Source organism: Bombus pascuorum, chromosome 2 (genome assembly GCF_905332965.1).
Source record: "Bombus pascuorum chromosome 2, iyBomPasc1.1, whole genome shotgun sequence".
NCBI classification, from domain to species: domain Eukaryota; kingdom Metazoa; phylum Arthropoda; class Insecta; order Hymenoptera; family Apidae; genus Bombus; species Bombus pascuorum.
In genome coordinates this window covers 7,576,525-7,591,802 of record NC_083489.1, presented here as the reverse complement: position 1 = coordinate 7,591,802, position 15,278 = coordinate 7,576,525, and the positions used below count along the sequence as shown (strand labels likewise).

The 15,278-nt window shown below is 42.6% G+C and overlaps 1 protein-coding gene across 5 annotated transcripts in view; it reads right to left on the bottom strand.

The window, feature by feature from the left end:
• The window catches only part of LOC132904525 (uncharacterized), a 307,845-nt gene that overhangs the window by 93,101 nt on the left and 199,466 nt on the right, over positions 1 to 15,278 (bottom strand). For all 5 annotated transcript variants that reach the window (XM_060955100.1, XM_060955102.1, XM_060955101.1 and 2 more), the window contains exon 7: positions 10,522 to 10,639. In XM_060955100.1, coding sequence (XP_060811083.1) covers positions 10,522 to 10,639 — 118 coding nt within the window. The remainder of the gene's footprint in view (positions 1 to 10,521; positions 10,640 to 15,278) is intronic.

Below are 15,278 nucleotides of genomic sequence, written 5' to 3'. Positions count from 1 at the left end.
ATATACTTTAAAAAATGGAGCTTAAGTAGAAAATTGTTTTATCCATCAAATATAAAATGTATTGCACTTTCAATATCTTGTATATTCTTGTATAAATGTATAAAAATTCGCAATGTGGCAATTGTACATATCTATCTATGCCTGTCCTAAGTGCACTAAGTGTCCTGTGATTTATGAACAGCAAAATAAATAACAGTATGCATCATTGACGTTACACGCGAATAAAGGAATCGCACGAACGCGTTAAATGTTAATCAAACATTTCGAAGCACTTTGGAGAGTGAAACGTACCACGAATATATCGCGTGAAATCGAACTGGAACTTTTCTAGAGCACTTTTTGACATCTTCCCACGGAGAACGATCGTAGACCTACGAGACCCATAATTAACCCAGTCTGTTCCCCGGTATTTTTAATCCTGTCATGCACATGTGTACTTAGAGGGAACGTTTCACTCGAGGCACCGAGGGATCATATTAGAGTATCGAATGAAGGAAAAGCGTATCACGATCCTCTGCATTAAGCTGTGACACGTGGGTGGTTCGCGTAAGTATGCAGCGTTTCTCACGCGGCTCCAGTGGCAGTGGAACCCCCTCCGCGTCCCTCGACCCCTTTTCATACACATAGTAATCATGCATCCACTTCACAGTGGCGTATGCACTGCTCACAATGCCGTCCTTTGTACATTGCGATCGCTTTAATCCGTCTCCAGCCCCGTTTCGCCGTGCTAGCTTTCATGCCCCTCCACCTTTCCATTGACAAACAAAAATCGTGCAACCACCGACACTTTCGTTCTTCTTCTTGAGACTGCCAACCAAGGAATTAACCCGACCAGACGGTATTCAAACTTTTCCTTGCGTTCAATTCTTCGCACGGTTAATTAAATATAATTAAAGTTCTTCGAGTACGATGTTCGATATGTTAAGAGCGGAGGGGAAGGTTTTGTTACACGACCCAAATATATACTTTAGAATAATTCAAAAACGTTTGAAAGGATTTAATATTCAAAATAGTATGGACGATCCTCGAGTAACATATTAGAAAACAGAATTCGACACTTACCATAATCTCAATAGAAATACTTTAACGTTCTGCTTTTTGTGACTATCCCTGTATAGCTTTCAACGTTGAATATCCTCTAAATAATAGTAAGAAGATATCCCTCAGCAAAGACACTGTCCTCGAAGAATTCATCGAAGTGATGGTAAGCAGGAAGATTGGTTCGATACCTATCGGATAGCACAGGTTCGCGTCGTCCTCTTCCACTCGAATCCGTATTTATTGAATTTACGGGCTGTTCTCATGCACGGTAATGATACGTTCACAGCCTCACGGAATAGTTAGTCACGCGTTTCCCTGAACCATCGATCGATTCGATAAGCCAAACCGATTTTTCCGTGACTACATTCGTGATCGCACGAAGGGACACGGAGTCTAATTGGATAGTATAAGTAACAGTGTCAAGGCATACAGGACGATGGAATAACATAGACGTGAGTGATTTAGGTTCGTTAAAAGGCACTTCCATTAAATGTAGAGAGAAAACTATAATTTACATCAAAATTTACGTCCCCTGCAAAAAGCTTGTACATGAAATATCACATTAGCTTGTCAATTCTTAACATGATCGACACTTGAGAGACAAATCGAGGAACCACCTGTTTGAATATTTACGATCCATAACTCCAGGCCACCGCAAACAAATGTCAACTGTCTAGGAAACCGTAACTAGCCTTTCGAAAGAAGAATTCCAAAACGAACCAGGAAACCATGGAAGTGCCGAGAATTCAACCTAACCCAAGACATTCCACGTTTAACCTCCGAAACAGAGACCGCAAACGTTGAAATAGCGTTTGCGCGTGCGTCACTACGATTTCCATAGAAAATTCTCTTATAGGCAGCGTGTGGAGTCGCTCTCAATTAACCTCCAGGATCGTTTGTCGAGTAAACGAGTCACCGTAACTGTGACACGTGGATTTACAATTCGATCGTAACTGTCGGCCACCGCTACGCCACTGCCCACTCTCTTAGAAGAAACGCATTAGCAGCATTGTAAGCCTGGATGTTACTGGTCAAATAGCGTGTTTGAAATCGCAATAGGCCATCCTATGTGTACTTAAAACCGCAGCCGTTCGTGCGGACTGGGTGGTTAAAGGAGTGGAGACCTCGATTTTCTCAAACTTTTTCAATTTTTGATGTTTTCATAGGTGTGCCCTCCTTCTGATTTTCTTCATTCTCTAATCTTCTCCTTTTTATATCTTTATCGTTGATATAAAAGTAGGATGCTCTGTAAAGAATGTACATCATCTTGGATTCGGCTTCTAGTGACGTAAGCGATGCTCCAGTTTGTGGTTTGCTAGAATCGAGGATACTGGAGTTTCGTAGAAAACCGATTAGCTCGATTAGAGTATCGTACTGAAACTGGTACTGGTTAGACAGTTATTTATGCGTTATTAACAGTACAGATCCGCTGAGTTCAGTGCTGAGTGTATAAATTAATATGCAAGAAAAAAACAATCAAAGGAAACGCGGCACCTGGTAGGAGAGTGCATAGTTCTCAGGTCGTGACAACGATAAAAACTTTTACGTAATTGCGATATTGTCGTGGAATGTATGCAAATTAGTATCATCTTCGTAGAGAAATTTGCCAACGACGATGTCAGGACAATGGTCCATTAGCATCGAAAGATATATGAATTATTCTTGGATATTTTTAGAATTGTTATCGAGGAGATAAGTAGCACGAACAACACTCGTTTATGTTAGTTTATTCTATCTGTAATTTCTTTCTCTTTTTTATGATATATAAGAGAAAATTATAGAAAGTGAAAGTAAAATTCAATCAGCGGTTGCTAACATGGTCAACTGATATTTCTACAAATGAAATGCGAAATACGAAACCATCGTGGGATTCATAAGTGGAGCATCAAGTTCAAAGAATTACGACCTATTAAACCTCGCATATCTGTCTATAGCTAAAATTTAAGGCCAATATACATACTTATTACGTTCTAATGTTATATGCACATCGTTTCAGATATTCGTTTCCTTATTAGTAAACGGTACTGTGCGTTCCCATGTTAATTTCACTTCTACACTTACGTATAACGTGTAACTACACCTTTGTATGAATATTCCCAATTCAAAGTAATTCGAGTGTTAAAAAAGATATAAAAAAATTGTATCGTTTTTGATAGTTGTCGAATGGTATACGCAATAGAGTTTTGATAAGGCTACCGCGTTTGTGCAACCTGTCGTTCGACATCAACTCATTTAAAATTCCGATAAGAGGGCATTCATGTCCCATTGACACGACGATTGTCGGGCGAAACGCTCCGTCGAGCTCTTAATATGCCTGTAGCGACCAATCAACATACAAATCTCTGCATTGAAATCACAGACAGTTCGATAAGTAGAAGCAGAACTCCGTGTTCTGACCAATGTACTTCACCTATGCCAGTCGAGCATGCAATAACATCATGCTGCACACGCCAACTATGTATACATATTGTATGTTGAACAGTCGGCGAAGTATATAGATGTTCATTGTTTCTCAGAAATCACAAAATATGGGATTAATTCATGAAGCAGTTCTACTCTTCTTTATTCAAGCAATAGCAAAGTTTCAAACGTCCAAGCAAACGTCCAAGCACATAAATGGAAAAGATACACGATACGTCGTTTCCCATTATTCTATAGCCTCGTACGATATTTTCCATAAAAGCGATTTCCTTTATTACCTATCATTAACTTAATCAACTACGACCACTAAAGAGTCCGATTGGCATCTCCAGATGCACTTCCCAAATTCCTTTATCTCCAGCGTCTCGACCCTAATTCCCAAAAACTTCACTGCCGGTCTATCGATCTACACACACAAGTACGAATCCACTACGATCTAAAGTATGGCCACTTGAAGAAATCAGCCTTCCACCATCGGCATCCAGAGACCAGAAAGGATCCCCTTAATCTCTAAATCTTGAATAACGACAGGGGTGCTTAACAATCCGGCGAAACAGAGTCAAAGCAACCGAAGCGAAAAAAAGTAGAGAAAGAACACTATAGAGAAGGATGTAATACATGGAAGAAAAACGAGTGAACGGTAGGAAAAGAGATGCTCGAATATCTGATACGATCTTGGAAGTGGGTCGACAAACTGCAGTTCTAGATCTTGGTCCCGCGGGGAAAAGCGAGATAGCAACGAGGGACGTTTCGCCGAACCCGTTACTCGTTACCGTCGAACACGAGGGTGGCTGGGAGACGCGGGAGGGACGATCAGAGCCCGATGGTAGGAGCTTGGCTAAAAGGATTGATGCACGTCCATAACTCATGCAGAAATGCGGTCAGGTGCACAACTGGATCGGCCAACAGATCCCCCGCGATCCTATCGTCGTGCAATCTCCGGACTTCGTGACTCCCTCTCGAGCGATATGCGATATGCGACGAGGTGCCAGCTGCACGGATAGTTTTGAGTTTAAACCGCTATCGTGTTGGTGAGCCGACTAATTGTTAGGAGAGTTTGATGCGGATTATTAAGTAGCTGGGATATGAGGATTGAAAGGAATTTCATTTGTGATGGGACTTTAAAGATTTGATTAATTGTGCTAGGTATATGTACTGATACGATGGATCGTTCATTAATTACGTTTGAAAATGTTTCAAAAATTTTATTTAAGTGGTGGCACATGAACAAATTGCAGTTGCAAACGAAGATATCTGACATATGATAAATAGTAGATGTAGACAGATGAAATAAAAATAAATTGTAAATAAAGAGAATATGCAAATAAAGAAGTATAGGTAAAAGAAAGTGCGAATAAACAAAAGGATTGCGAACAAATAGACGATCGAAATCGCGAATGCACCGCAATCTCGCAAGGACACGTGGCGTATTTCAGAACTTTCGCCACTTCACCCTCGATCTCCACGAGATCGAGGCGTGTTCTTCGTGCAAGCACGATCTAATTTTTCCGGTTCTAGCCACGCGACAGGTTTCGCCCACAGAATCTAGGAAGCAGCTGATAGAAGTGAAAATCCTCGACCTTGGACCAATAAATCGCGACAACCGGTAATTAACAGAGGCGCTCTGCTATCACTGCAGCGTTGATACGGTAAATGATACCTCTCCTAGTTAGACTGTCCATTTGACACACAGCTTTCTTTCATTAACGAACAAGTTCCATTAATGCGCCAGGTGGATTTTTCAGTGGAATAGAAAATGTGGGACAAGCTTTTTCCGTACTATGGTAACTGTTAGAGGAGTTGAACGTTTTTCATCGACGCATGGGTGATTTGTTTTTCTTACTGATTAATTGCTGAAAGCGTCCTCCTACCGGTATTAAGAATCTCAATCAATAAACAGCTGTACGAATATCTTGGATTCGACAGATTGAACTTTGTATTCATCAACTAGAAGCCACTTATCATTCTGCTATTTATTAAACATGTTTATCAAAGGGATTTAACTAACTTTGTTAACGAGTAAAGATGTTTCAATATATTGGACATATATCCGCGGAAACAAAATTCCCAACAATTCATCAATCAAGTAATAAGTATGTCACTTTGCATAAGAAACATGAAATCACGTACATCAGAACTTATTATCTCGGATGTATATTAATTATCGCCGCGTTCCAATCGATCCCAAGAGAAAACTGTTCTCTCCACGTCATTGAATTTGATCATCCATTTCGTAAAATACTTTACAAACCACCTAGGCAAGTTGAACTTGAATAAAAAATATATATATATATATATATTCATGTGAAAATTCAGAGATTAGCTTCTCACGCATTTTTCATTCTTTTATCTTTTATTTAGGGTCTGCTTCGAACTTGTTTTCCGAGTGATCGATCATCCGCTACGTACGTAAGATAGACATCCAACAATTAACACGATATTCAAAGCAGACTTAATCTAAGTAAAAGGAAATAGAAAGTAAAAAATACGTGTGAAAATTCAGAGTTTCACACAAGATCCGTGTTTTGTCGTTGTACGATCAATAAATAATCTGCAGCCTGTATCCGCGAAGTAATCCGCCATCGATAGATTGGCCTACCGCTATGTCAACGTCGGTTTTGCGCTTTCCCACTGAGACTGCGCCGCGCGCCGCCACGCCGCTAGAAAAAAGGTGACAAACGAGGAAAAACGCTAATGAATCCCGCGTAACCGGTACGTTGATTTATGGGGATCGTGTTCCGCTCAGGGGATCATTATGACACTGTTAGCTTTCGTCGGCGAATTCCAACAGCGCGGCGCCTGGTACTCGCGACTTTCCTCTTCGCTACTGGAGAATATAGACGGCCGGCAATAATGGACACGCGTAAAGACCAGAAACTTTCGCAACCCCGACGACCTTCCGCGTACCCGTTTCGGGGATGCATCAGGTGAAAACGCACCATCGTGTTCGATTGTCTCCGGTGATCGTGGGAAACGTTCGATCGTAGATCCTGAGCTGGTTGGTTTGTTCTGTTATACCTTCAGTATATGTAGAAATACGTAACTAGTAATGAGGTAATGATAATTGATGGCTGGTTTTGGTGATTTCACTTTTATCCATCCATCTACCTGAATTTGTGCCGTGGGACAAATAATTCGGATAAATGGAGTTCGTTGATTCTTCCCATTGCCTATTACCTTCCGTTTACGTAATAGGAATTCACGTTGAAATCAATAGATTCGATTAACTGGAGTTAATCGGCCATTCGTTAAAATTTTGGTCATTTTCTTTGCGTTAAAAGATTTTTGTAATTTTATGGAACATCAAGGAAGTTCTGTATCGAGCCGCATACCAAAGTATTATATCAATATTCTCGCACTATTTTTGCATTTACTTATTCTCACAACTCTCTCCTAAAGAATCTTTTAAAAATGCATGGGAAAACTGCCGGTTCGAACATTATTTATGTATATTGACGGAATATTTGCGCGATGACGCGTTCCAGACCTGATATTTGAAATTTCGCGTAAAGTCATTCCCATTCGCCATGAGAAAACGCCGTCACGAGGCATTAATTGCATGTATTTTACATTCACGACGCATGTTATTAAGCGTTTATTATGTCCAATCTCGCAGAACATCGCTGTTCGGAATTCTTTCGTAATGATTGTCTCGCGATTCGAACTCACCTCCGATTTTCCGCATAATTCCGACCGTGGATGCCACAGAATTCCTCTCGAAGACACGTGAAACTAATTCTTCTATCTAATTCCTATCATTTATTCTTACATGTTTTTCCAACTCTATTGGAAACACTGCTTTCTCGAAGAAGACGTAAATATTACTTTTTTAGCCCTTCGATCTTGTAGATATTCGCTATTCACCTTTTGCAACTTGCAATGTTTTTTAAGCTCTTAAATTGATCTTAATAGAATCTTAACAAGACCGAAAGATTTCAGCAAAACACAGCTCTGACGAGGCCATTCACCTCGAATTTCCCATTTCCGCGCGCATGAAACGGCTGAGTAGATATCGAAAGATAGAAGGACGTTTCTCAAGAGGAGAGCCCCGGGGCGGAATATCGTTTCTTCTCTCTGCTGCTCGTCCGGTTGCACGGGGCATCATAAAGCCGCACGATTGACGATACCGCAATAGGCTGCCGTGGCTATCGTACGTGATATGTTTTACGAGCTGGGTAGCATGCGAACGCGGCCAAACGAGCGACCGATTCGAGAGGAAGTGGACCTTGCTTCGCGAATCCTACTCGGCCACATCCTTTACGATCGCCTTTCGATTCCTCCGACCCGCTGACAATCGACCAGAAGGCTTAGAGCTCGTCCCGATCGAAACGGTTCTTAATCGCGATCGACCGGCTAGAAAAAAACGCGTCCAGGGCGTTTACGGTCGCGGCACGGCTCGCTGCCGGGGTATCGTGCTCGTTTGCCGGCTTGGTACTAAATAATTCATCGGCCTGCTGCCGCTTTTGGAACGGAGCTTATGGGGTGGAAGCTGTTTTGTTGCTCGTTTAGATGTTCATCGGGCGGAAGGATCGAATTGCGTCTGTAAAGCTTGTGGTCCGCGATTTTCAGCGAAGTTCAGTGTAGTGTGTAGCTGAATCGAGGTTCCGGTAGTGCCATTTAAAACAATAAAATTAAAAAAAAAATGAAGATGGAGCATCCGAAACTCGAAAGAAATTTATGTGATTTTAATCCGTTAAGTCTTCCAAAATTAATAACCGGAACAGATGTTTCGAGGTAGCTTTTACAAAGATTGCTTTTGGGTTCTTGGAATTTTTCCGAAGATCTATCGAGACCCATTGTGAGTATGTGAATAGAAGTTATGATTTCAATAATTGTGAAAAAGGGATGAAGAAAGAAAATTTTAAAACTCTCGATAATTTCGCCATTAAATACCCTGTCTACTCTATCCGAGATATTCGTATTCTCAATCACAGCTCGCGAATTCGATATAGTCGAGCTCCCCAAAGCTCGGCAGGGAAACCGCAATTTTCGAAGTGGTCATCAAAGAATCGTTGCGAAATGAAAAAGTCGCATCGGCTGCCAGAGATACGTAAAATATCGCCATACCGTACATCGATTCTCGATCAGGAAATTGCACGGCAGGCTATTGGAGTTGCTTCAATAGCGGGCAGAATTGGCAGAGATCCTAGGGTCTCGATCGATCGGAGAGCCGCGGCGGCTCGGTTAAACGGCACGGCAAGGATAGCAATAAAATAAATTGGCTTTATGCTCGATTCTTATCAATGAAATATGCACTTTCTCCGAACAATAGACATATTATGTAATGTGAAATATATTCAGTTTCCTCGTGTTGCACGCTTTCCTCGATACGCCGCGATAATGGACGATCGTTATTCAAAATTCTATTCCCCGACGCGTTAAGTGGCGCATGATTTACCGCCTTTCCCGTTCCACCGGGCCTTTATTCACCTACTCGCAACACTGCGTGAACACCGTTTTAATGCCGTGCATCGATACGATCGAAAATTCGCCCAGCTCGCTCGCGGCGGCGAAAGAATTCGCCTGGAGAGAAAGGGCGACACCTGTTTCTCCGTTTCCGATTATTTATCGCGCCTCGGTACGGGCCGGACTAGAGACAATCCGCGCGTCGTTCGTCAGCTTAATTACCGGCGATTAGTAAATACAATGTGTACATGGTGTGAAGTCGCGAGATAATAACTCGCAATTTCGACAGAGAAGAATAGAACGCAGCGCGCGGAACATGGAAATTAATTTCTACGAACGTTTGTACGTAGGCAGAGTTTCACCTTTGGGAATTTATGCAAACAACACGGTCGACGTACGGACATTGTGACAGAGTTTTCGTGGAAATATTAATGACACCATTAAAGTCAGTCGGTGAAGGAGCAAGCTTTCTAACGATCGACGTTGCTAGACGCGTGGTCAAAGTATCATACAAATTTCACGAACTCTGAACCACGTGAAGAGGACGTCGAACGAGGAAGGTCCTCGTTAGTCCTTCGAGACGATGGATTGATTGAAAATCCCGATAAGGCCGGTCGTTTATCAGCGTAATTGAATTATCGAGCAACAAGCACGGTAATTACCGACGATAGCCATTTTTCAACTGGATTCCGATTAGCTTCGGCCCAGTGGGCTAATTAGAAAAAACGTCGCGCCCTCGGTTAATTAATAACCGCGTCACGATTTGTCTCGCGGGACGGGCCATGCTCTGACATCTAGGAAATTCGTAGTTGAAGCACGATATTCAAGTCGCGATTTTGCACCTTGTCCGTGATTACGGTGGGCGTGTCGTCGATGTCGCGGCCATGGAAAATTATAATTATTACGGAAACCGTCGTCGATCATGTTCGTCCGGCTGGAAAGCTCGTTCCTCGCCGAGTGGATTAATGAATCGCCGTTATTATTGCACGGTGATTGCCGAGAAAAGCGGTCATCGCAATATATCCTTGATTTCGAGCGTAACGCGTGAAAGATACGGATGGCGATGCTGCATAGCGAGTACTTATCGAATATCGGAAATCGATTATCGAAGTATCACGTTGGAATTATTATTTCCTATCTAGTAGCTTGAAACGAAATATGTCTTTATTTCTGGATATATTCCACAATCTGCTTCTACATAGTTTCCTTATCGTGGGATACAAAGATATTAGATAATTTGTTAGGAGTAATGGAACTATTTGCAACCGGGGTTTCGTAAAAAGCAAATAGGAAACTTAGTAGAAAGGTGGCAAAAATGTTGAAAATAAAAGAAAATACACCGATGATTAATTACCGGTACAGATACTTGTTCCTTTTCACCTAATGAACATTCCCATTCATAACTCACCCGATACTTGACATTTTACAGATATGGCACAATTTACTTTCCTTTATAACGTAAATAGTTAACCAGTGTCAACTTCATTCTGCTAGGGTAAAATTAATTTGTCATTACGTGACTGTACGGTGCAAACGAGACTGTACATACTGAAAAATCCCTGTTATTTATTGCATAACTTAATGGTCCGTTCATATCGCGAAATAACAAATTTGTCATTCAAATAATCAAAAGTAAGCCAGCTACGTAATTACCTGGGCAAACGGGCGAGATAGAGTAGAAACGACGACACTTCCTTAACAGACAGAGTTTCCCTTCTGGTCGGCTCGTCCTCGAACTCGAGAACGGGTCTGCCGTAGGCATCCGTGCAACCTGTAACACAGAAGTTCGAAAAATTAATTACCCCTCAAAATCGTTCGTGCAACCCATAAACACATTGGAGGCTTAACGATGTGCTTCGAGATGGGTCGAATTTACCGTATCGATTAAAGACTTTCCTCTCTACTCCTCGCGGCACAATGAACACATACGCACACCGAGGCACTGGTGACTGAAAAATACGTAGCAAGGAACGCAGGACGCATTCGCGAGCCAATCCACGAACCGATCGTCCCGCATTAACGGCGTAATAAAAGTCGGTAACAGCATTTGATTACAGACCGTGATCCGATTCGGGCTGGCACCACGGTCGATCGTAATCGAGAACTGGCGTATAAGTTATTAAATGATCGGCTTTTAGCCGTGCCTATCTGCGCCACCCGGAGTAGGTCATCTTCCGGTAAAATCTTGACTGCGTGACTGCTGACTCTGTATATCGATGAAAATGTAATAGCCAAACACGGGCCGAGATCGAATCGTTGGTATAATCAGCGACAAATGAAATAGAGGACGTCGTAAAATCTTATTGTCTTAATCGTGAGCGCGACGTGGAATCGGATATCGATGCACAAGGACGCTATCCGCCGTCGATCGGATCGTTCGATTGACGCACGACCGATGTTACTTCGCGATCTTGTCGTTGTTCACCGATTAGACTCGATATATGAGCGATACGATCTTGGACGGTTTAACCACGGACGGTTCTTCCTTAGAGTTGATTTCGCTTTCGTTACTCGATGACAACAATTGCGATCGATATGAGAGTAAGAGTTAAATGGAGATTCGATCTTTCTGTAATCCTCCAATTTCTATATTTTAGTTTTACCCGCATTGTAGCAAACGAAAGTTATTTTCAATGTTTCAAAAAGGTGTTCGACGTAGAATTGAATCGAGAAATCACGCATTTCAGTAAGCATTTGGTCGTGTTCCGTCCTTTGAGATATTTTTTAACATCAAACGATCAAAATAATTTGATATTAATAAGTTTCGGCGTAGAATGTACGAATTTCTGATGAAATGATTCTTTATCTTCTTATTGAAAAGAAGAAACCGGAGAAGCTTAACTTGTCTCTTTTGGAAAGCTGACTGACATGCGTGATCACGTGCCTCTGACGCGTGCCGTTACGAATGAACACACGAGCAACAGCTCGAAATCTGCCCGAGGGTGATCGCTCAGGGCGTTAATGATAATTCATAGTGGCGTAAGTTATACAAGCGATTACATGGCAAGGCGATGATAATGCTCAATGCCAGTGGGCAAACTCGTGTATGCTTGCGAATTCCCGGGTTACCAGTGTTAATACACTTTTGACATGTAACACGTGTTGTACAGTATACAATCCCTTTGACGGTCGAATAGTAGGCTTGGGCTTATAAGGATGAAACTTTTCTAGTTTGGAAAGACCAATTCGTTGATTACCTAAAGAAAAATTTCCTTCGATCAATTCCGCAAGAAAGAAATTTCCTACGATGTAGAAAGACATATTTAAAGTTGTGTAACAAATTAAAAATACTTCTTCGTTAGAAGCATCGATATAAAAACTTTAAAATTTCTTTAGTACGTATATATTAGGATGTCCGAAAAGTTTCGTTCGTTTTATAAGGAAATAATAGACAACACAATGTTTTTTGTTTTATATTAGTTTATTGAATTATGCACGAACGTAATAATAGAAATATAACGAAATGGATCATACATAAATTCAATAAAATAATATAAAACAGAAATTGTTGTTCATCTATTATCACCTTATGAAACGAAAGAAACTTTTCGGACAACCTAATACTAAAGCTTCATATTGCTGTTGCTTATGCTACGTGATACACACAGTCACTCTCAAAATTATCCTAGAATATTTCATCTTTCTACAATTGAACTCCTTTGACATTCGTATCATTAAGTCTTCCTTATTGCTGAAAATCACGAAACGCGTCTCCAGAAACACGACATCAGTCTCCATAAACACGCAACTACCTGTTTCTACATTAGCACAAACGATCACGTTCTTCCGAGCATTTCTCGGAAATAATGTTACGTATCCAAGCGTTTCCACGAAAAAGAAAAAAGTCTGGCTCACGAACACTGTCCAGGTGCGATGTGTGAAAACGCTCGTGGTGTTTCTCGTGACATAAAGACGATGTCGGCCTCCTTGGGCTGCAGGCAGTCCTAGAGCGTACCTTAACGTCTTCATCGAGCGGTGAAACCGCTCCGCGCTCGTAGTAGGCTCGGTAATCGATCGGTTATGGTAATCCGAGCGGCTGCGCCGGATCGTTAAAAAAGGTCGCGGCGGGCAGCGCGATCTTGCATTTCCTTGCTTCGAGAAATCACGTCGGCTAGCACCGTTCTCGATGTTTACGACACGATTAACCGTGCCCGTTTCTTCCCTCGGTCGCTTCCCGATTTTCTATGCAGCCTTCGGCGACCGTTCACGTATTTCCGTGGAAACGTGCGCCCATTTGCGTTCGCAGTCGTTCGCTAGGATTCAGAGAGCAAGGAGGAAGGTAGATGGACGTTTATCGAAGGAATTTTGCGTCCGGACAAAACCTCCGGAGGGTTGACGAGTAAGATGAAGCGAATTAGAATGGATAATGGAGAGAAGTTGTGGGTTGGATGTTACGAGGTGAAAGCATATTGGTGAAGATCAAACTTTTGGGACACTGAGGTTCTCTCTTAATGAAAACCTTTCAGACCTGCTGTAATCCCTTAGAGTTTGAGGGAGGATTGAACCCTCTTAGCCAATGAATTTATAAATCCTCCTGTTCTAAAACACACAAATTTTATGAACTTTGGTCATTACATCTAATACGAAAATCGTTAAAACCATAGTTCGATATTTTTCGAAGCATTTTTGTGGTGGTTCTTTATAAAAAAAAATTGAGAATCGTCCTGAGTATAGGAACAAGCCATCGCAACGTGAAATTATTTTCCACCGAAAAAATCACTTTCACTACGACAGATTCTCTAACGATCGATCACGGTATCTGGCCGAACATGTCGGCGACCCCTGCGAAATGACTTCATCGCTTTCGATTCCCACGAAACAGACTAAAATGCCAGTTGCGCCTCTCCAAAACAATTCCCTCAGCAAGTTTCCCCCGATGGTACTCGAGGCCTACGAAATTCCAGCGCTTTCTACCCGACTTCGACGCCGTATCCCGAGATCGAGTTACAATAATAACCGTTCCACGACGACGGAGGCGCATATATCGTGGGCCGACGCGGCGTGGCGCGCATTCTGCCTCTACAAATCGTCGCTCGTCCATCATCATCGCATTACCCCCTCGATAAAGATTGAACGAACCGGGGCCGAGTACTCGGCTTTTAGCGTAAATCAAGCGTACTTATGCTCACGACGCGCGTCCACTCCACCTCGCGAGCCGCCGCCACGCCGACAGGAATCCGCTTGATCCGCTATCCTTTTCACATGCCGAGTAATAAGCAAGTCAGGGAGAATAACGAATAAACATAACGAAGATGAAGAAAACCAAGGAGAAGAAAATGACGACGATGATAATGAAGAAAGAAGGAGAAGAAGAATAAGAAGAAGAAGAAGAAGAAGAAGAGTAGGAGAAGGAGATGCAAATGCAAAAAAGGGGTTGCAAGAGAAGGGAGCGTCGAGAAGATCGCGAGTAGCCGCGAGGCGGACGATGCGTACTGCCGCGACTCGTGAGAAAGATGAACGATAGTCGGATGGATACGTCAATACGCGTGCGCCATTAGCCGTGTTGCTTTTTGGATTTATTGCCGCCCCGTAGATCCCCGATTTCTAATTGCACGCTCGCGATTCATCTCCCCTCCCCCCTCCCTCACCTTCGTTCATTTTCTACCTCTCTATGGATCCACGTTTCTTTTTCATATAGCTCGCCAGTTCCCATCGCTATAACGCGAGTACACTGTGACTGTGAGCACGATCGATTTCTATTAAAATGAAAACGTCGAGCGCCGTGAAAAGGGGCTGCAGGGCGTAGCGGAACGTGTAATTCACCGACACCCGGTTGAATTATTGGCGTCGATCGAGCCAGATGCTCGCTGATCGCTCGCTAACAGAGAAAGATCTAGCCAGGAGAGAGGCTTCTTCCTCCTCTTCTTCGTCTTCTTCTTCGTACGTTTCTTCCTCTTCTTCTTCATCTACTATTTCGTAGAACGAAGCAAAGTCGTGTCCCGTCGTTTCGACCGCGACCACGCTACGGATTAATACCTCGATGCGCTAGCGAGCCGCTAATCGCTTAATTAGTCGCGCCTCGCCGTTGCTGCGGACGCGAGGATCCAGGCGCGTTACGATCGGAGTCGCGCGACTCTCGCTCGTCCATCGTAACCGGCGATCCACGCGCGCTACCAGGGATTCCTCAAGCGGCTCGGTTTAACGGTAATTTGAATAACCGAGCCAGGAAATCGATGTGCTTTCGCCAGAAAAAATCCATGGGATCTAGCGGATAGAATGTACGCGAGGTTTAATAAGTTGGTTTCTTTCAGCATCCTGGTGTTTTTTCCTTTTTTAAGCTCGATGGCGGATTCTTTGACGAGACGAATGTGCGCACGGGTTAACTAACGGTTAGAAATGCGCCGATATCGTTACTTCGAAGCGCGCTTAGGTAAGGTAATGTAAAATCAATAAATAAATAAATTCATCAG